The 21,385-nt window shown below is 38.6% G+C and overlaps 1 protein-coding gene across 1 annotated transcript in view; it reads left to right on the top strand.

The window, feature by feature from the left end:
• LOC129076708 (actin-like protein 6A) overlaps positions 1-19,352 on the top strand; it is a 31,805-nt gene extending 12,453 nt beyond the window's left edge. Inside the window, exons 4-14 of the mRNA XM_054580865.1 lie at positions 783-883; positions 1,937-2,034; positions 6,764-6,858; positions 7,145-7,251; positions 7,400-7,489; positions 9,393-9,454; positions 9,758-9,872; positions 10,021-10,101; positions 11,744-11,839; positions 17,446-17,532; positions 18,947-19,352. Of these exons, the coding sequence (XP_054436840.1) occupies positions 783-883; positions 1,937-2,034; positions 6,764-6,858; positions 7,145-7,251; positions 7,400-7,489; positions 9,393-9,454; positions 9,758-9,872; positions 10,021-10,101; positions 11,744-11,839; positions 17,446-17,532; positions 18,947-19,027 (1,013 nt within the window). The 3' untranslated portion in view covers positions 19,028-19,352. The remainder of the gene's footprint in view (positions 1-782; positions 884-1,936; positions 2,035-6,763; positions 6,859-7,144; positions 7,252-7,399; positions 7,490-9,392; positions 9,455-9,757; positions 9,873-10,020; positions 10,102-11,743; positions 11,840-17,445; positions 17,533-18,946) is intronic.
• The last annotated feature ends 2,033 nt before the right edge of the window (positions 19,353-21,385 follow it).

Consider the following 21,385-nt stretch of genomic DNA (forward strand, 5'->3'; position numbering starts at 1 on the left):
AGGAAAATTTATGGATGCTTAAAAGTCCAGCAATTCTCATTGTTCTTAGCTGTGACATTTAGATTTACACTAAAAAGGGGAGAAAAATTAGAACTGACAAAAGTCTATTGACCGAAAAATATATCTTGTTAGTCCTGTGGAAATATGTAGTATAGGAATGACATCTCTTCTTTGGACTGTGGCAGAAAAAGTTTGTAAGCTCTTAGGGAGTCAGTAGTGTCAGATAATTTAAAGAGGTTAAGCAAAATTACAAATGTAAAGTATTTATTGGATTTACCCATTAAAAGGTCAGAAGTGACTTAGGCAAATAGGTTTAATGGAATGTTCAAGTGGAAGCAAAATTGGAGACATATATTATTTGCTGAATATTTTTTATGTCTTTTTATTTTATTTTTTTCAAATAGATTATAAAGTTTTTGAATGTCAGGACTAGATCATACAGTTCTGTCCCCTTATCATTTTGATTGTGTAATGGACTTCTAATAAGTACTTATGGAGTAAGATTTACATGGTACTGTACATCTATTATGTACATTATTTACATTTGACACAGGTCTTGGGGTCGTAATACTGTTGGGGCTGCAGGAACCAAGAAAAGCTTCTATGCCTAGAAGCAAAGAAGATGTCTATATAAAGTACTGTGTTATGAAGTAGATCTGTAGAATAAATAGCTTCTGTATATTAAAGTATTTAATGGCAAATCATAGAAACAGTCTCTCCAAAGATGGCTGTCCTGATCTCCAGCTAAGCAGTGTTTCCAAGGTATTAATTTTATATTCTAGTTGAAGACTGGGATAGTTTCCAGGCTATTTTGGACCATACCTACAAGATGCACGTCAAATCAGAGCCCAGCCTGCATCCTGTCCTCATGTCAGAAGCACCGGTAAGAACAAGACTTTCTTTTCTAATCTTTTCTCTTTACTTCCTCTCATTTATTTGAAAAAAAATTTTTTTTCCTTTAAAGAGGCATAGAAATTTATATTTTGATGTTTGAAAATTAAGGGAAGAGTTTAATCTTTTAATACTGTTACTTTTTATTTTATTACTTCAATAAATAAAATATTCAAAAAATAATATCAAAGCACCAAAATGGGTTCTGATGGTTATTTATCTATTGTTTTTCCAAGGATTTACTTAACACTAGAATCCTTGGGCTACTTCCCGTTTTGGCTTATGACTTGACCCTTCTGCCACAAATGCAGGACACGTCTGCCTTTATACTCAGGTCTCCAGGAGAAGTCAGATGTTGAACAAGGGCTGCAAATTGCTAGACTGAAGTCTCTTGTGAAATACCTAAATTATCAATACAGTGTTATTGCAGTTAACTTCTGGTTTCTTTTATGAGTAGCAGCGGTAATGGGAAGAATTTGGTGGTTTAAAAGTCATACTTAGGATTATGATGACTAGATTCATTCTTTTTAAAAAAATTTTTTTAATTAATTTTTGGTAGAGAGAGGAAGAGAGAGAAACATTGATTTGTCTTTCCACTTATTCATGCATTCATTGGTTGATTATTGTATGTGCCCTGACTGGGGATCGAACCTGCAACCATGATGTGTCAGGATGATGCTTCAACCAGCTGAGCTACCCAGACAGGGCTAGATTCACTCTTAAGATTTAATACTACTTTGTGTTTATAACAATCCTAATTCCCTTAAATGAAAACTCGGTAATTTCTAGAATTCATTGCAGCAATTTTACTTCTTATTAAATTATAACAAAATTATAATTTATATGTATTTATTAAATCCATTTACCAATATAAATGAATTAAAATTATAAAATTATTGTTATGAAGATTATTTGCCCGGTATTTTATTCTATTTTTAACATTTTACATATTTGTTAATATAGTGCTGCAATGAATCTCGAGATAAATCAGCATTTTACTTTTTAAACAACACTTGACTTGCATTTCTTTTTTCTTCTTATCCAGTGGAACACTAGAGCCAAGAGAGAGAAACTGACAGAACTGATGTTTGAACACTACAACATCCCTGCGTTCTTCCTCTGCAAAACTGCAGTTTTGACTGCGTATCCTTGAAAGAGTAATGCTTAGCTTTTCTCTAAAAGGTAGTGCGGTGTTCCTGAGGGTGATGCCCCAGAAGGAAGACGTGAGCTAATTCTTGCTTGTTCCAAACGCTGGGGTGTTTTCTCTTGCTTCTTAGCCATCCATCTTTTAGTATTTATTATTGGAACTGATATACCAGAAAATGTGAGAGGGGAAGGGAAAGATGCGCTGAAATCCTGCTTGTTAACAAGGTTTTTAAGAATTTTGTGCTTTGAAGGAGAATGTACAGAGGGCAGTGTTGTAGCCAATGGGCGAATATAGTTCGAAGACTGCCATTTACTCCCTCCCCTCCCATACCATAGAAAAGTAGAAATTGGCTATAACTTCACTTAAGACTTAATCACCGGATAGTTATTGCAAGTGTATTAAGGGACAGATACAGAAATATGCCCTCACCTCAAAAATTTGTAATGTAATATTCTCGTTAGAAGCCAAGTAACAGATTTTAATAGTACTTCAAAATAACCATTGGCAAAAAGTCATAAAGAGGTACATGATTAATCTGAAGTTTTTATACAGCAATTGTGGTAGTTCAGCAGGGTAATACAGTAGCCTGACAACCTTTATTTATTTATTTTGTTTAAAGTTAGTTGTGTGATATGGGAGAAAGAGCCCAGCAATTAAAGTTCGAGTTTCAGTGCTTACATTTGTGTGATCTTGAATTAGGTATTTAAAATCTGAACTTCACTTCAACTCATTTATCCTGTGTACCTCCCTGGAGTGCTGTCATATTAAGGTAAATTTTATGTAACCACGAGGATCACTATGGTAACTGTAATCTAACATTTGTCTATAAGCCTTGGAGATGACTTACCAAAACCAGTATAACTGTTTGTTACAGTGATTTACTTTATCATTGAAGATCTATGTTAGACTTCAGGAGTTGTAAAAAATAGATTTAGGTCTGACGATAGGGGCCTTGTAAGATACAAAAAATGAACCTTAGACTCTAGGGAACCATTGAAGGTTTTTGAGTTGAAGATGGAGAGAACTAGCAAACCCATTGTGTGCCTTGTCTCATTTAATTTTTATGTTAACCATATCAGGAAATGAAGTCAAACCCTGGCTGGTGTGGCTCAGTGGATTGAGTACGGCCTGTGAATGAACGGGTCACCAGGTCAACTCCCAGTCAGGGCACATGCCTGAGTTGCAGGCTGGGTCCCCAGTAGGGACGCACAAGAGGCAACCACACGTCGATGTTTCTCTCCCTCTCTTTCTCTCTTCCTTCCCCTCTCTCTAAAAATAAATAAATAAAATCTTAAAAAGAAAAGAAGAAGAAGAAGAAATGGAATAAGCAAATTGGTCAAAGTTTACAGTTTCGAATATGGCAGTTCTGAATTTGAACATATGTCTGTTTGGCTGCTTCCTTACAGGGAGTGCGTAAGCAGAATTGGGCATTGTTTTATTTTTTTAACCTTTTATTATAGAAAATTTCCAACACAAAAGAAGATAGACTATTGTATTGACCTTCCATAGGTTCATGGCCCAGACTGAACAAGTTTCCATGCATAGCTAACTTGCAGTAATTACAACCCCACCCATCCCCCCACCACCACAATTTTGAAGAAAATCCCAGACAGCGTTAATTTTATCCGTGAAAACTTGAGCATGTATATATCTATTAAACATTTTACCATGTTCTCTAAAAACAACAAAAAGATATAACCACAGTTTATCTTCTTATTTTAAAAAAAGTTTAGCATGTTTGAATCAGGATCCAAACAACAAGGGTCATATATTTTATTTGTACAGTGTCTCTTAGATCTCTTCTAATGTATACATTCTTCTCCTCCTCCCCTTTTTTTTCCTTTGAAATTTCTTTGTTCAGGGAAGTAGATTGTTTGTCTTCCCTGTAGAATTTCCAACATTCATGGATTTCCCTGACTGGTGTCATTGGACTGTGGTCTTTTAGCTTAGCAGTTCTCAAACTTTGTCCATCTATAGCTTTTATTTATGTGGGTTGCATGTGGCAGTATTTACCGTATTTTAAATTAAAACAGAAACTGAAAAATTATATTTGCTTAATGCTATTTTAATTAAATTAATAACAAATTTATGTTAATATAAATTAAAATATTTTCAAGAAAAATTGCTGTTTTCCAAAACCAAAAAAATTAATGAGAAGAGTGGCCTCATTTTAAATTTTTACAGATCTTTTTAATGTTGGACTTAATAGTGGAAATTGAAGTTTTGTATATGGCTTTTGCATTCAGTCAGCTGTGTGCCACACATGACATACTCTCTGCAAAACTCCCCTATACAGTCAAGAGAGAATGACAGTGAAAAACACAAAGAACATCTTAGTGTTATTCTAAAAATGGTCTTGACTTCTCAAAATGATGGCTTCAGGACTGCTTTATACTTCTAAAAATTACTGAAAACCCCAAAGAGCTTTTGTTTATGTGAGTAGTGTCTATCAATATTACTGTGTGATAAATTAAAACTAAGAATTTAACTTTTACTTATTAATTCAGTTTAAAATACCAGAAATAGACCTGTTAATGTTAACACAACATTTTCATGAAAACAATAATTATATTTTCTAAAACAAAAATATTTTTAAAGAGTTTGTTTATTTTTTAGAGAGAGAGGAAGGGAGGGGAAAAAGAGGGAGAGAAACATTGATGTAAGAGAGAAACATCAATTGGATGCCTCTTGTGCATCCTGTCCAGGGGCTAAACCTGCAGCCCTGACCAGGAATCAAACCAGCGACCTTCACTTTGTGGGACAATGCCCAGCCAACTTAGCCACACTGGTCAGGGCTAAAACAAAAATATTAATGAAAAGAGTAGCATTATTTTATCTGACTTAATTGATGTTAGCTGAATTCTCATGTCTACTGGCCACAGGCTCTATCCTCTTGACACCTTAAACTAGAAGAAAGGCTTCAGTTTTCTGCTATCCAAGCTGCATACTGTTGGAGAATGAATTTAGTCAAAAAGGTAGCAAGAGGTCAATAGAGTACCAGTAATAACAAAGATAAATCACTATCTTTCCGGCCATTTATTCTCGGACTTCTTTCCTCTGATCATCCCTACTTCTCCCTTGTTGTTTTGCCCTTAGCCCTTCATCTCTCTTGGCCTGCTGTTTCTGGTTTCACTTATGAATTTCCTTGGCTTCAGACACGAGTTACACAGTGAAAAATTCCATTCCATATCTGTATTCTAGATCTTTCCTGTGAGCCCAGGCTCAGCTGCCTACTAGAACATGTTCTGTTAGTAATATGTATAAGCACTTTGAACTCATTTTGTCCAAAACTGACTTTATTTTCTCTCACCTCAAACTTATTCCTTCTCCCAGTTGCCCAGACCTGAAATCTTTCTCCTTAACCCTTCAAATGTATCAGTCATCAAGACCTATGTATTTTTTCACCAAACTTCTGTCAAATCCATTTATTTTTCTATATTTACTACCCTTGCCTTAGGTGCAAACTGTTTCCAGGATTACTGCAACCCTTCCTCTTAGGATTTTTCTTCCCCCTCTTACTGAATTTATTGGGGTGACACTGGTTAACAAAATTATACAGGTTTCAGGTGCACAATTTTACAACACATCATCTCTATATTGTGCGTTCACCACAATATAGACCCCAAGTCAAGTCTATCCATCACCATTGAATCGCCCCTATACCCTCCTCTACCACCCTTCACCCTCCTTCTTATCTTGCCCATTCTTCACACTGCAGCTCTAATAATCTTTGTTAATTGCCAGCCAGCTTTAAGCCAGATTCATCTCCCTCATTCTTTTCTTCACTCTTCCAGGCTGTAGTAAACTATTGCATTTTCCTGACCCCACCTGCTCTCTTGCCTCCCATCCTTTTCTCACGTTCCTGCTCTTCTTGTCTCCCTCCCCAGCTTACACTTGGATTTCCCAGGGGTTGGTCAGGTGGTCTCTCTTTAATACCCGCTAGGGCATCCTGACCTGTCCTTTTGACGGTTTTACCTACTGATCTCTACTTCACCAGACAGGATATACTTCAGGGCAGAGACAGTTGGTTCACCTTTGTCTTTTGTGTTGAATGAATGCCCGTACCAGACTGACCTCTTTCCTTTCCTCCTTTATTAAACATGAGACTCATCACTAGGAACATAGTAGATGCATAGTGAATATTTGATGACCAAGTAAATGGACCTGTTGCTAAACAGCAGTTTAAGATGTTTCGGGCAGCGCTGTGGAGAAGGGGATCTGCCAGTATTCACTGGCGTTCAATCTCCCGGGGTGGGCGCTGCCACTCCGCTGCCGCCCTGCTGAAATACTTCTTTCATTCTTGCTGACAGTGCCTTTAGTTCCTGGCTCAAAGTCCACAGCCTCCCACTGTACTTACCAGGTTTCTGTGGATTTTGTTAAATAAATGCTTCCCAATTTGTTATAAACCCTTTATTGTATCTCCAGAGACTCTGAGTGTATGATTGTGATAATTTTGACCAATTTAACAGATGTCTGTCTGCGGGAGAGAGGTTTCCCCAAGTTCCTCACACTGCCACCCTGGAAGTCTGTCCTACTGTTGTCATTTGTTTTTAAGCCAGAGTCGTCATTTGATACCAATTTTAAGCACTAGATTTACTTTCACACATTTCAAGCCATAATGCCTGTGTTTACAAATGTCTTAATAAAACCTTTCTTTTTTTTTTAAATAATAAACATAGTTTTAGGAGCCTTAACCCTTAACTTTTCCTTAATGCTTTAAACTAGATTTGCTAATGGGCGTTCTACTGGGCTTATTTTGGACAGTGGAGCCACTCATACCACTGCAATTCCAGTGCACGACGGCTATGTCCTTCAGCAAGGTGAATAAACGTATTTAACCAGCCTGTTCCGAGACAGCGTCAGCTGTCAGGAAGACACGGATAATGAGACTGGACTGTCAAAACAGCAAGTTCCAAAAAATGTCTTTTCTAAAGAGATTTTTTTTTAAAATTTGGTGTATAATGTAGATTTAAAACTGATGCATAGCTTCATGCATGCTCTGTTAGTTCTCCTTAAAAAGAATTACTGACAGAAATCCACAGAGGACATTTGTCTCTAGGAGTTTGGACTTAATGATATCTTAGCCCTGTTTACTCTGTTACATAGGTATCGTGAAATCCCCTCTTGCTGGAGACTTTATTACTATGCAATGCAGAGAACTCTTCCAGGAAATGAATATAGAACTGATTCCTCCATATATGATTGCATCAAAAGTAAGTGATGACTACTGAATTTTTTGTTATATTTTTATTTTAAAAAATTTTAATTGTATTTTTCCTCAGTTTTCTTTTTGGATTTACCTTCACCTCTTCACCTCATGTTGTGAGCTCTGTTAAGCTAGCCCGTGCTCTTGGTACGCAGGAACCTGTGCGTGAAGGCTCTCCAGCGAACTGGAAAAAAAAAGAGAAGTTGCCGCAGGTTACAAGGTCTTGGCACAATTACATGTGTAATGTAAGTAACCGTTATCTTCTTTATGAAAGAATTATAGCCTGTAAATGTTAGAATACAATGCAAGCATGGTTTTCAAACTTTACATTTTGAATGATATTCTACAAACAGAATTTTTAGGGGGTTAGGTTGCGTTTCATACACACCAAACAAATAGGTTGGCCAAAAGGTTTGTTTAGTTTTTTCCATAAGAACAAAAGACACATTTTTCATTTTCATCAATAGCTTTATTGATTTTGATATTTTGAGTTTTTTGGCTAGCTCCCACGTGGTATAACATTGATTATTCTCAATTAATGTCTCAGTTGGATTGCTATCAACCTCATTTGGTCTACCTGACCATGGAGCATCATCCAGCAAGAAATCTCCAGTAGGAAACTTTGCAAACTATTTTTGACATGTTCGATCAGTCGCAGCACCTTCTCTATATACTGCACAAGTCTTTCTTTGTGTTTTAGTTGCCTTTAGTTGCCGTTAGTTTACCTTTCTTGAAATAATAAAGCATAATATGCCAAATATATTGTGTATTTTCTTCCATCTTCAATATTAAAATGGCTACACAGACATTTACCAATTTTGATAAGCTATTTTAAATACACATATGATAGCTGTCACAATACAAAATTGTTTCAAAGGAAGTTAAAGACAACTAAGTGCTACTAGAGTCATCTTACAGAAAAAACAGAATGAACTTTTTGCCCAACCCAGTATATCAGCAAACTCTATATTCATGTGGATTACTGTGGTGAGACTTGAAAGGAAGTTTGGTTTGTGGGGAAAAAACAAGCATTATGCTATTCTAGACATGTTTTGGTGGAGAAAATGATTTTCGTCTGTAGTGACCTGCTGGTATGGCTCAGTTATGTTCTCTTTCCTGTGTTCGACCAGGTTTAAAAAAAAAAAAGTGTTATTGCTCATAGCAAGGAGCCAATTACTAAAATTTTTCTTTTTAGTAAAATTCCATTTTAAAAAAATTTTTAATTTATTTTTAGAGAGAGGGAAAGGGACGGAGAAAGAGAGGGAGAGAGACATTGATGTGTGAGAGAATCATCAATGGGTTGCCTCTTGTACGCCTCCAAATGGGGACCTGTCTGGTGACCCAGGCACGTGCCCTGTCCAGGAACTGAACCGCAGCCTTTCAGTTTGCAGGCTGGTGCTCAATCCAATGATTAGCCAACCAGTGACAGACCATTTCTGAATATGTGACTTACTGACTGACAGGACGATGTTAGTAAAACAACCTCTCACAGCACAGATATACATTTATTTTTCCCAGGAAAAGGATATGAAAGGAGGGATATATCCATCTAAATGTTTTTGTGCCTAAATAATGAAGAATGTTTGTGGTTAAAGAATTTTTGTGGGTGTTCAGTAGACAGAAAAGTTGTAAAGATGGTTAATAAATTTGCCAGGATATTAGACAAGATAGATCCTTAGCAGCCAAGAGATCTCTCATGTTTGTCAGAGAAATTTTTAAATTATTTTACACTAATGCAGTCATTAAAATTTACATCAGATGCAGTGTATATGCATATATATATATATATTTAGCTAATGAAATCTTGCTTCTAAGTCTGAGCATACTTTTATGGTACAAAATGTTTTGAAACTGGTCTTGTTATGCAGGACTGTGGCATAAGGGTTCCTGGTTGTTTTTATCTCATCATTGTTCCATAATTGTGGTGGTTTAAATGTTCTGCATTTTAGCTTCTAATTCAGATGCTTATAATTGGGTTTCTATGGTACTCAAGAGTCCTTGGTGGATAGATTTATACCCTTCAAAGTACTTACCCACCCAGGGTGAGTACTTAAGAAAAGTATTTTAGAGATGATGCTACGAAGGTATAGATTACAAGGGTAAATCTCAATAACCTTGCTTCTTAAACTTTCTTGTTTTTATCCGTAGTGTGTTATCCAGGATTTTCAAGCTTCAGTACTTCAAGTATCAGATTCAACTTATGATGAACAGTATGTTTTCTTATTTTGTTTACAAGACATGATTGAATAGCTCATAAAAGCCTTCATACCAGTCTTTTAGAAAACTATACTTCCTAAATGAGGACAGGAATTGGTTTGTGTAGGTAAAAAGGAATCATAGACTATGCTTAACTGGTCAAAAGGTAAAAAGTTATGTTAAGCAATATGGAATAACATTTTAAAAGAAAACAGTTATTTTCACTCTACTTTCATGTAAGTTTATTCTTTAGTAGTTTACCATTTTTTAAGAGGATTGTTTTTGTTTTTGTTTAATAAAGTATAATGTGTTTTCAGAGTAGCCGCACAGATGCCCACTGTTCATTATGAATTCCCCAATGGCTACAACTGTGATTTTGGAGCTGAACGGTTAAAGATTCCAGAAGGATTATTTGACCCTTCCAATGTAAAGGTATGAAAATTTATTTCATAAGTTAACCTGGCTTTTCCTGTATATCTAGAGATCTTGTGTAATTATAAATCCTATATACTACTAAAATTTTTTAGATGCTTTACTGTACGAGGTTCTCTGTGTCACTACTGATTTTGCTTTGTTGTAGGGATTATCAGGAAACACAATGCTGGGAGTCAGTCACGTTGTCACTACAAGTGTTGGAATGTGCGATATTGATATCAGACCAGTAAGTGCCAGTCTCCTGTTCGTTACTTGAAGGGCACCGAGATACCCCCAGATCATTATTTAAGGTGGCATCTTCAGCCATGGACTTTGGAGTCCATTTTATAACAGAAGGTGTAAAACTACAAAGTACTAGAAAAGGAAAAATGTAGAACTCCAGAGCTGTGGTGTCCAGCGTGGTACCTACCAGCCATATGCAGCGATCTCAATAAAAAAATAAGAATTTCCAAGTCCACGGAATTTAGTTGTCCTAGCCACATTATAAAGGTAGCGCGTAGCCACTGCAGGACAGTGCGGATACACAGCATTCCCACCATCATGCAGTTCTTGTGGACAGTGCTGTTCTAGAGAGTTCATAAAATGTGACAAACCAAAATATATATTATTGGTGATTTTTCTTGTGTGCAGGACAGTTATCGTTTTGTTTTTAAATAAGGTGTGGTTTGAATTATGTAATTTCTATAAGGAGTATAGTTTAAATAATTTCCTTCAGAATTTTCTGCTTTTCCACGTTTAAACACTAACTCCATATTCTAATACCATAGTGATTATTAGATTGATCATTTCAAAGTAGAACACTGGTTTTAGTTTGAAGCCAATATAGTGCCTCGATTTTCTTTGAGTTAATTCTGTTGCCTAAAGCAAATGCCAAGGGTGGATTTAAAGACCGTGTTGTTAAAAAAGGACTTTGGGTGCTATAAAAAAATGTCCTTTATTTCAGCTAGTCACCTAGCGGGCACGCGCTGTTTCTAGAAAGTAGGGGTAAAAAGCGTGGACTTTCTTAGTGCAAAGTCAAGGCCACTTTTGGGGAAAGGCAATAGAAGTACATTTACTGTAAGAGTGTGATAGCTTTCTCTTTTTAGTGAAACTTCTTTTAACTAATGTTGATTGCAGAGGAGACTCTTTGGTATTCCATTTTCTTTCAAAAGCGAGATGATTTAGGCATTTGGAATAAATTTTTGTAATATGAACTTAGCAGCTAAAAAAGCAGGCTGACATTTAACTTTCTGATACATCCTTGCAGATTAGAGGTAAATGTACTCCCTGTAAGTAAGAATTTATTTTTGTTTGGAGAGGCCTGAGCATGTGGGTGTTGTAAAAGTTCACCATGTGGTTCTGATGCACACCCATGCAAGAGAAAGACAGCAGTAATTTTCCGGGAATACTGTCAGGCTGTGCGTTGTCCATCACAATCACTGAAGAATCACATTGTCTAATTTTAAATACCGGAACTTCTAGGGGAGCATTTTAAGATAACGGCATTATACAACACACCTCTTACTAAGGATTGGCAGCTATGTGCCAAAAAATTGTGGTTGATTTTAGAATAATTGCTTTTAAGTTCATGGTCCTTAAACTTTAATGCATATTACAGTCAGCTGGAGAATTGTAAACAGCTACCTCAAAACCCCATCCCCAGAGGTTTTATTTAACCGCCCCAGTCGCTGGTGGTTTAAAATCTGACTAAATGAGTGGAATGTGCAGCCAGTAGTGGGAACCACTGGAGCAAGCTAGTCAGTCTGCATGGAAGTGTGCTGGAATTTAAAGAGAAAGGGAAATTGTGGTGGCAGACATGGTTTATTTGTAGTTGCGTGTAACACCTGTTGGCAACTTTTGGAACTGATCTGCTTCTGTTTGTATCCTAGGGTCTCTACGGCAGCGTGATCGTGGCAGGAGGGAACACGCTAATACAGAGCTTTACGGACAGGCTGAACAGAGAACTGTCTCAGAAAACTCCCCCAGTAAGTTTTGCCTGTTCTTGAGTCGTGTTCTTCAGTGCCGGGTATCCTCGCCACCGGTGTAATTTTATACATAAGGTTTGTTTTTCAATAAATTGATGCTATTGTGTGTGCGCCTGGAACAGTATTACTTCAATAAAGGTAACCTCCATTATTAACCAAGTTTTCCTAGATGACATGTACTATTTGAATCTCATTTTATTCATTGATTCTAAACTTAAGTGCCTATAGTGTGCCAGGCACTGCGCATGTAAACTGTAGTCCCTGCCCACCAAGTGCTCAGTCTGTCAGAATGAATAGACATGGTAGAATTGAGGACTGTGATGAGCTCAGTGGTTCAGTGCCTTATGAGCCACGCGCTCTTGGGAACACCGAGGAGCCAGCACTGAACTCCCTAGGAGTGTCAGAGGAAAGCCTGGGGAAGCAGCTTTTGAATGGGAGTTAAGTGACTGGTAATTTACGAAGGGACAGCTAGGTGGAGGGAAAACCATGCGCCCAGGAAGAAGGGAAGATGATCTATTCCAGTATCTCAAAGTAGTTGGCTTGCCTTCCGTGCAGAGGTGGGGAGAGCGGTGTGACTGGTTAGGTGGATGGTGTATTAGTTCCTCGGTCTGCCGTAGCAAAGTACCACCAGGTGGGTGGCTTAAAACAACAGTAATGTGTTCTTAGTTCTGGAAGCTAGAAGTCTGACATTTCATACTAGCAGAGCCACGCTTTCTCTGAAAACTACAGAAAAGACTCCTTCCTTCCCTCTTCCTAGCACCGAGGGTTTGTCACCGATCCTTGGTGTTTCCTGGATTGCAGCTACACTTCAGTCTCCATCTCGGATGTCACACAGGGTTCCCCCCTTGTGGGTCTGTTTTTTCTTACTGGATTAAGGGTGCATTTTCCTCCAGTATGACTGCATCTTAATTTATCTTAATTACATCGGCAAAGATTCTATTTTTAAATCAGGTCATATTCCCATGTGCGAAGGATTAGAATTCCAATATATCTCTTTGGAGGACACAGTACCCCTCACACACATGTACCATGTCCTGTTGTTTAATAAGAGCAATCTTAAAGGATCAAGTGTGGCAGTGTGCTGAACAGCTCCAAGGTTTGTTTGAATTGATCACTGTGTGTAGCCTGGCTGATGTGGCTCAGTTGGTTTGGCAAAGCAAAAGGTCACTGGTTCTATTCCTGGTAGGGCATATGGCCTTGTCCTTGTTGGGGCACATATGGAATGCAACCAATGGAAATTTCTCTCTCACATTGTTGTTTCCCTCCCTTTTTCTCCCTCCCTTCCCTTGTTCAATAGAGAAAAAAATTTTGTCATCTGAGGATTTTTTTAATTGATTCTATTTTATTAAATTATATTTTATTAATTATGCTATTACAGTAGTTCCAGTCTTTACCCTTTTGCCCCCCTCCACTCAGCGCTCCCCACTGTTTCAGGAAATCCGCACCCCTTTGTTCATCTCCCTGGGTCATGTGTGTAAGCTCTTCGGCTACTCCATTTTCTGTACTTTATTTTATATCCCTATGGTTAATAACTACCAATTTGTATTTCTTAATCCCCTCACCTATACACCCTTTGCTCCACATCCCCCTCCCATCTGGCAACTGTTTCAACATTTCATATAATAATGGTTTGGTGATGATGAACTCCTTTAGTTTTTTCTTATCTGGGAAGCTCTAAATCTGCCCTTCAATTCTAAATGATTGGTAGCTTTGCTGGGTAGAGCAATCTTGGCTGTTTTCATGACTTTAAGTATTTCTTGCTAATTCCTTCTGACCTGCAAAGTTTCTTTTGAGAAATTGGCTGACAGGCTTAGGGGAACTCCCCTGCAGCTAACTAACTTCTTCTCTCTTGCTGCTTTTAAGATTCTTGGGCATTTTAATGATGATGTGTCTTGGAGCGGGCCTCTTTGCATCCATCTTGTTTGGGACTCTCTGTGCTTCCTGGACTTGGATGCCTATTTCTTTCACCAAATTAGGGAGGTTTCCTTTCATTATACTTTAAAGTAGATTTCCAGTTTCTTGCTGTTTTTCTTCTCCTTCTGGTACCCCTATGATGAAAATGTTGGAACGCTTATAGTTGTCCTAGAGGCTCCTTACGCTCTCCTCATCTTTTTGTATTCTTCTTTCTTCTTGTTCTGATTGGTTTTTGCTTCCATACGTTCCAAGTCATTGATTTGATTCTTGGCTTTATCCACTCTACTATTGTTTTCCTGTAAATTGTTCTTTATTTCGATCAGTATGTATCTTTCATTTTTGACTGGATCTCTTTTGTGTTGCTGAGGTTCTCACTAAGCTCCTTGAGCATCCTTATAAACAGTTTTGAACTCTGCACCTGATAAATTGCTTATCTCCATTTTGTTTAGTTCTTTTTCTGGAGTTTTGATCTGTTCTTTCATTTGAGCCATGTTTCTTTGTCATCTCATTTTGGTAGCCTCCCTGTGTTTTTTTTCTACATGTTAGGTAGAGCTGTATGACTCCCTGTCTTGGTAGCGTGGCCTAATGTAGTAGTTGTTCTGTAGAGTTCAATGGCACAGCCTCCCCTATGACCGAAGCTGGGGACTTGAGGTGTGCCCTTCATGTGGGCTGAGTACACCCTCCCCTTGTAGTTGAGCCTTGATTGCTGTTAGCAGGTCAATGGCAGGGATTTACCCAGGCCCATTAGCTGAAAGGACTGGCTGTGATCACAGAACACCAGCCTTTGCCCTCCATGGAGAATTGGCTGTGCAGGGGCACAGTGGTGGTGTTCCAGCATGGTCTATAGATGGCCACTGGGTCTACAAGCTCTGGGGTTTCCTGGATGGTGCAGGCCTAGGTTAGCCACCGCCCCCCCCACCCCCGCCCCAACCTGTGCTCTGCCCAGCGCTACCCTGCATGAGCTATAAAACAATCTACAGATGGCTGCTACCTGTGCTGGGCTTGGAGGTTCCACTCAAAGTCAAGCTGTGCTCCTGCTGCTAGTGCTAGGCCTAGGGCCACCTAGCAAGAGGTACAGGGATGGAGGGGCTCTCTAAGGCCAACTGTTGCTTGTTTGAGAGGATTTAGGAAGTTGTAAAGCATGAGCAAGACCAACCATTCTTATGGAAAAGCCACTGTTACAGCTTGGGTGGGCCCACAAGTTGGGTGGGATTGAGCCTCAGGGATCTCTAGGGCAGGGCAAACAGTATTAGCCAGGTTGCTGAAGTCACAGATATGGCACCAGCCTGCCAACTCTGTGGCTCTGTGGGGGGGCTACGGAAGAGGAACATGGCCCCTGCCTGCCTTTTTGTCTGGGAGAAAGCTGTCCTCCAGCCCTCACCTTGATGGCTTCAGTTCTTCCCTGTATGCCAGTGGTGCCTTTCAAGCTGCTACCCTGGTATAGAAGCTCAGAGGGAGTGCGTATAGTAAGTCCATGTGTGGGTTAAGAGGAACTGCTTGAGACTCCAGAAATTTCTTCCACCAACTCAATTCCCACTGGTTTTTGCCACCAGAAGTTATGAGGACTTATCTTCCTGGTACTGGAACCCTGGGCTGGGGGCCTGGTGTGGGGCTGGGACTCCCTGTTCCTGCATATCCTTTCTGAATTTTTATCTACCACACATGGATGTGGGACCAGCCCATTCTACATGTTCGCCTCTCCTACCAGTCTGAATGGATGTGGTTTAATTCCATAGTTGTTGGACTTCCCTTCAACTCGATTTCTGACAGTTCTGAGTGGTGCTTGTTCTATAGTTTAGTTGTAATTTTGCTGTGGTTGTACAAGGAGACAAGCTGTGTTTAACTATGCTTCTGTCTTGACCAGATGTCTGATGTAATAAAATCTTAATTGATTTTAGAGAGAGAGGAAGGGAGAGAGAGAGTGAAAGAAACATTTGATTCATTGCCTCCTGAATGCTCCCAGACTGGGGATTAAACCCTCAATCTAGGTAGGTGCCCAACCAGGAATTCAACATGCAACCTTTTGATGTAAGGGACAATACTCCAACCAACTGAGCCACCTGGCCAGGGCAAAAAAAATTTTTGAATATGAAAAGATCATTGACCCCTGTGTGTACTGGGATAACTTTTAAAAGAATAGAAGAACCTGGTTTGGGGAGAAGGTAGTTTATATAGTTCATTGATAACAGTAGCACTCTAAGCCTCAGAGTTTTAAATTTCTATCACATAGTTTCTTCTAAATTACTCTAAACTAATGCTGTTTTTAAAAAATTATTAGGGGTTACATAGACCCTAACCATATTTGTGTATTTCATAGTCTTTTGGTTTCTTACCTAAAGGAACATTTTACATGTGCCAAATTTTTGTATATGTGTTATTTAATATTGATACAGACACAAGATTGACTCTTGCCTTATATTTATACCATTCTTGGAGATAAAGTCTGATTATAGATATAGTCTAATTATGATGCTAATTATCATTTTTTAGAAAGTTCCAGAATAGTGATTATAGACATGGGCTATCAAGACCAATTAGATACTCTTCTTATTCATTAGAAGGCAATTAAAGATTAATGAAATAAAAGGGGGAAATCCCATTGTAATCGATATCAACCCGTTCCCCACCTACAAAAAGCCAGGTTCATCCCTACTGTTTCCAGCACCAACCCCCCACAATATAATATAGTTCACCTCTGCCACGCATTTATTTCACTGTGAAAAAAGACTCACATGATGTGTTCATATTTGGAATAATAAGAGTATCAACAATTTGAGGACTATCCCCAGGAGCAATTTCCTAAATCAGGATAAAAACCTCATGATTCAGGAAGTGAGAGGGTTGGCACCAAGACCAAAAACTATGTTTATTGAGAGAGTATGAGTGCAAAACAGAAACACTTACTAGGAAGGAAAGCAGTATGAATAAAAAACTCACTTGACCTGGCTGGTGTAGCCCAGTGGATTGAGCACGGGCCTGCAAACAGAAAGGTTGTTGGTTCAATCAATTCCCAGTCAGGGCACATGCCTGGGCTGAGGGCCAGGTTCCCAATAGGGGGCACGTGAGAGGCAACCACACATCGCTATTTCTCTCCCTCTCTTTCTCCTTCCCTTCCCCTCTCTCTAAAAATAAATAAATAAAATCTTTTTAAAAAAACACTTACCTGAGATCTGATGTCTGCACTTTCTAAGTGGGACATGGTAGATGGTATGGAGGGATGAACTATCATAGGGAGGGATAGGATAGCATGAAGCCTAAAAAAGTAGTAGAGAGGAAATTGAGGAGGACGACTGAAGGGGGCTGCGGGTTGGGATAATTGTTGGAAGAAACGAGGTAAGATAGGAAGCACAGCACCGTCCCTACAGTAAGCGTTCATTATGTTTGTGGTTGGCTGTAGGACATAGAAGGTAAATGACATACTCTATACTGTGCAGTTTCCGAAGGTTTATATAATTTATTTTCTTATTAAACATTACATATTAAAAGCCATAGTTACAGAATTTTTAAAAAACTTTCTATACAGTAGTTGAACCTGTGCCTACTATAAGGCTAGCTTTTACCAAAAAAAAAAATTATGTTTTATCAGTGTTTTAACCAGTCATTAAGAAGTCCTCAAAACAGAATTTCCTAGTGTGAGTTATCTGTTGTAATTGATCATACTAATAATACTAATTGTTCCCTCTGGATTTTAGAGTATGCGGTTGAAATTGATTGCAAACAATACGACAGTGGAACGGAGGTTCAGTTCATGGATCGGTGGCTCCATTCTAGCTTCTCTGGTGAGTGGAGAAAGTACTTTGAAAAATAATTTACAATTCTTATTGAATGATTTTACCTAAATATACCACTGAAAATACTAAATTTAGTAAAAAAGACAAAAAATAATTCCAGCGCACCAGTTACCTTTGCATTGAATAGCTATCAAATGAGTGGAGGACCTAAAGTACCAGTTTTACATGTTCTAACATAACAAAATGCTTTGTCGCCTTATTAGTGGACATTTGTCAGCCTGACTTCAAGTTTCCACTCTCAGACAGGTGGGAATCTGTTACCTTATTCACGCCACTTCCAATAATACGCTCATTGGCACTGTTTAGGACTTAGGTGCAGCATATTTAAAATGAAATCATTCCTGCTCAGGTTCTGGATGCTTCCCGGTCTGTTGGTGAGGTAGAGGAAGTCAGGAATTCGTTCTTGGGGCAAATGGTGAAGTCATAGTGCTGGGTGTTTGCATGTTGCTCAGACTGGTGCCTGCCTTGAATCAGAAGAAAAAGTCTTTGTACTTCTCTGCACCCTAGATTGGAGAATGTTTCCTTCTCAGAGCAACCAAATAAATATCACCAACTGCTTACACTATACATATTTAAGCAATTAAATGTTTGGAACTGACCATGCATGTATTTCTTATCTATTTCCAATTTTTTAGCAGATTTTTTTTTAAGATTTTATTTATTCATTTATTTAGGGAGGGAAAAGGAGTAAGAGATACATCAGTGTGTGAGAGAAGCATCAATTGGTTGCGTCTCACACATGCCCCAAGTGGGGACCAGACCCACAACTCAGGCATGTGTCCCACAGCAACCTTTCACTTTGTGGGATAAAGCCCAAGCAGCTGAGCCACGCGAGTCATTGTTTAGCAGAACTTTGATATATGAATTTTACTTGGGTAGAGTTAATCATAGGGAATAGGTTTCTCCTGCTTACATATTTTATTATTAATGTGGCACAGACTCCTTCCTCCTTTGGTCACTCCCCTCCTTTCATTTCTATGTTTATTTGGCGAGGTGCTAAGGTAGTCTTCTGTGTGTACTTGCAAAACTTTATTCTAGTTCTGATGAGCACTTTTCAGTTCTAAATGTTAACATTAATCAAGTCCTAAAACGTCTCTTCGATTCTGTACTAGGTTCACACCTTTCAACAGTTTATATTGTTGCCTTAGATTGGCACCAAGCCCCATCATCGCTAAACCCTCCCTCTTTCTTTCACAGCCTTTTTCTATCCTCATGACGGTATAATAGGTATAAAGGGATTTAATATCCTTTCCAGTCCTCAGTAGTGCTGTGGGTGTTCTGGAGGAGGGCAGAAATAAGACGAGAGTAATGGTATACTATTTAAGGGGAGGAGGTTCGAGAGTTCTTCAAAGAATAGGAGTAGTGAAAATAAAGATATATAATTTTTATTTCCACTTTACAGGGTACCTTTCAACAGATGTGGATTTCCAAACAAGAATATGAAGAAGGAGGGAAGCAGTGTGTAGAAAGGAAATGCCCTTGAAAAGTGTTCCCACTGCTCCACCTTCCTGTCACCTTACGTTTCATAGCTTTAGTACACTCAGGAAAAGAATGACCATCTTTTGTAGAATATTTATACATTTTGCATATTTCCACTTACACTTAAATTTTTCAAGGTTTTAACTGGCTTTAAAAATTAAAATAAGTTGTGCTTTCCTTGGAATGCACTTATTCTTATTACAAGCTTTTTATAATTTTGTATAAATGTCTATTTTCTCTAAATACGCCTTCAGTCAAATGCTTTTGAATTCTGCTTAGTATATTAATTACCAGTGGATTGGTAGAACTTGTTTTTATTGACGAATAAAATTTATTGCCTGTGCTTTTTACCTTAGGCTTGCAAATTTAAATAAAAATTGCTAGCCATTCAAAAATATGTTTTTGGACTGTTGTCTTGTGACTTGCTAATATAAATACTAAATCTATTTATCAGTATTTTCAATGAAAGTACTCAATACTTATTATCAGCAGTATCTATACCACCTCATATTCTATTGTGAATAGTAGTAAAAATGTTACCAGATTGCCTTTGCTAAAAGCAGTTAACATTGCTTTCCCACTCAAAAGTCCCACGTCAAAACAGATGATACTGAAGTCTGCTTATATGTCATAATTTATAAAATAGGAATTTAACCTGACCTTTATACCTGATTTTTAAAAAATTTGTTAGAAGCATGACCACTTTCAAATTAGCATGCCATATTAACACTTAAAACAGTTGGTAGTTGTTTGACCAGAAATACAATTTCTTTATAAAGCAATTACCATAAAGGTACCTTTGTATACACACTGTTTACTTAAGAAAAACAAAATGGTAAGTTAAGACTTCTAACATCTTAAACAAAACTTGACTTCTCAGCTTCAGAAAAATTTAGGAACTTACTCTGAAGATTTGCTTTCTTTTTCTCTTTTCTTCCTTGCTTGGATATAGGCTTATTTCTCATATCTTAGTCTAGAATAATAAAATCATAACTGTAATTTATGTACAAAACTATTTGTTACACAATAACCATCAAAATATGTTGAAATTAATGACTTAAAGGCCTCTATCGTCCCAGTCTGTGTATTAGGTATGTCATGTATATTATTAAACTTAATCACTGTAAACCTACAAGTCAAAGATAAATATGAAATCAAAAGCATCTGTTACCTTGTACCAATTCTTCCTATTTACTGACTAGAAAGATTGAACAGATCTTGTGAGCCAGTAAAAGAATGATTTATCTTTCTATCTTTGTATCCCAGAGTGTGCTGGCAGAGGCCATTGTTCCTTTGATGAGCCCTCGCTGGACAGAGCTGGCAGATGGTCACCATATCTGAGACCCCATCAGCCTGGCTAACACTGTTTGCCTAGCCCTAGTATTTCTTGTGACCCTACCCAACTCAGTGTTCAGGCCCACCCAAGCTGTTTCCTGTGGCTTTTCCATAGGAATGGCCTGTCTTGGCTCATACTTTAGTCTTTCCTAAAATCTTTCAAACAAGCAACATCTGGCCTTGGCATGTCCTGCACCTCTTGCTTAGTGGCCTCAGCCTGGGCTCTAGTAGCAGCAGGCATTGATTCATAGCTTAGTCTGAGCACCTCCAACCCCAGCACATCACTCTGTAGCTTATGTCAGGTGACCCTGGGCAGAACACAGGCAGTGGCTGACATGGCCTGCACGTCCCAGGAGACCCCAGAGCCAGCACACCTTGTGGACAGCTTCAGACCACATGTAAGTGCCATCACACAACCACATCCACGTGCAACACACTGAGGGGCAGACTCTGTGGACATCAGAGCCCTGCTGAAGTAAGACCTGCTCTGTGGGGAGGGCCTTGGCACAGCTGATCCTCCACAGTGGTCAGAGGTCAGTGGTAACAGCCAGTCCTTGCAACTGATTGGCCTGGTTAAATCCTTCCTGTTGACCTGCCAACAGTGATCAAGGCTCAGCTTGATCACTGAGGGGTATGTGCACAGCCCTCTCAGAGGGAACACTTCAAGGGCCCAGCTTGAGTGACTGGAGAGGCTGTGCCACTGCCCTACGTAATACCTACTACACCAAGCCTGGGAAGCGTAGCAGCTCTACCTAATACATAAAAACAAACACAAGGAAGCTGCTAAAATGAGGAGACAAAGAAACATCCCTAAAGAAAGAATTTTAAAAACTCCAGAATAAGAACTAAACAAAAGGGAGACATGCAATCTGCTAGATGCAGAATTTAAAACACTGATTATATAAGGATGCTCAAGGCACTTAGGACATGAACAATATAAAAGGACCAGACAGAAACTAAGGATACATGAACTGAAATGACAAATAATTTACAGAAAATCAACAGTAGAGTAGATGAAGCCAAGAAT

Source organism: Pteronotus mesoamericanus, unplaced genomic scaffold (assembly GCF_021234165.1).
Source record: "Pteronotus mesoamericanus isolate MK-2021 breed Mesoamerican mustached bat unplaced genomic scaffold, CSHL_Meso_final contig_116, whole genome shotgun sequence".
Classification (NCBI taxonomy): Eukaryota; Metazoa; Chordata; class Mammalia; order Chiroptera; family Mormoopidae; genus Pteronotus; species Pteronotus mesoamericanus.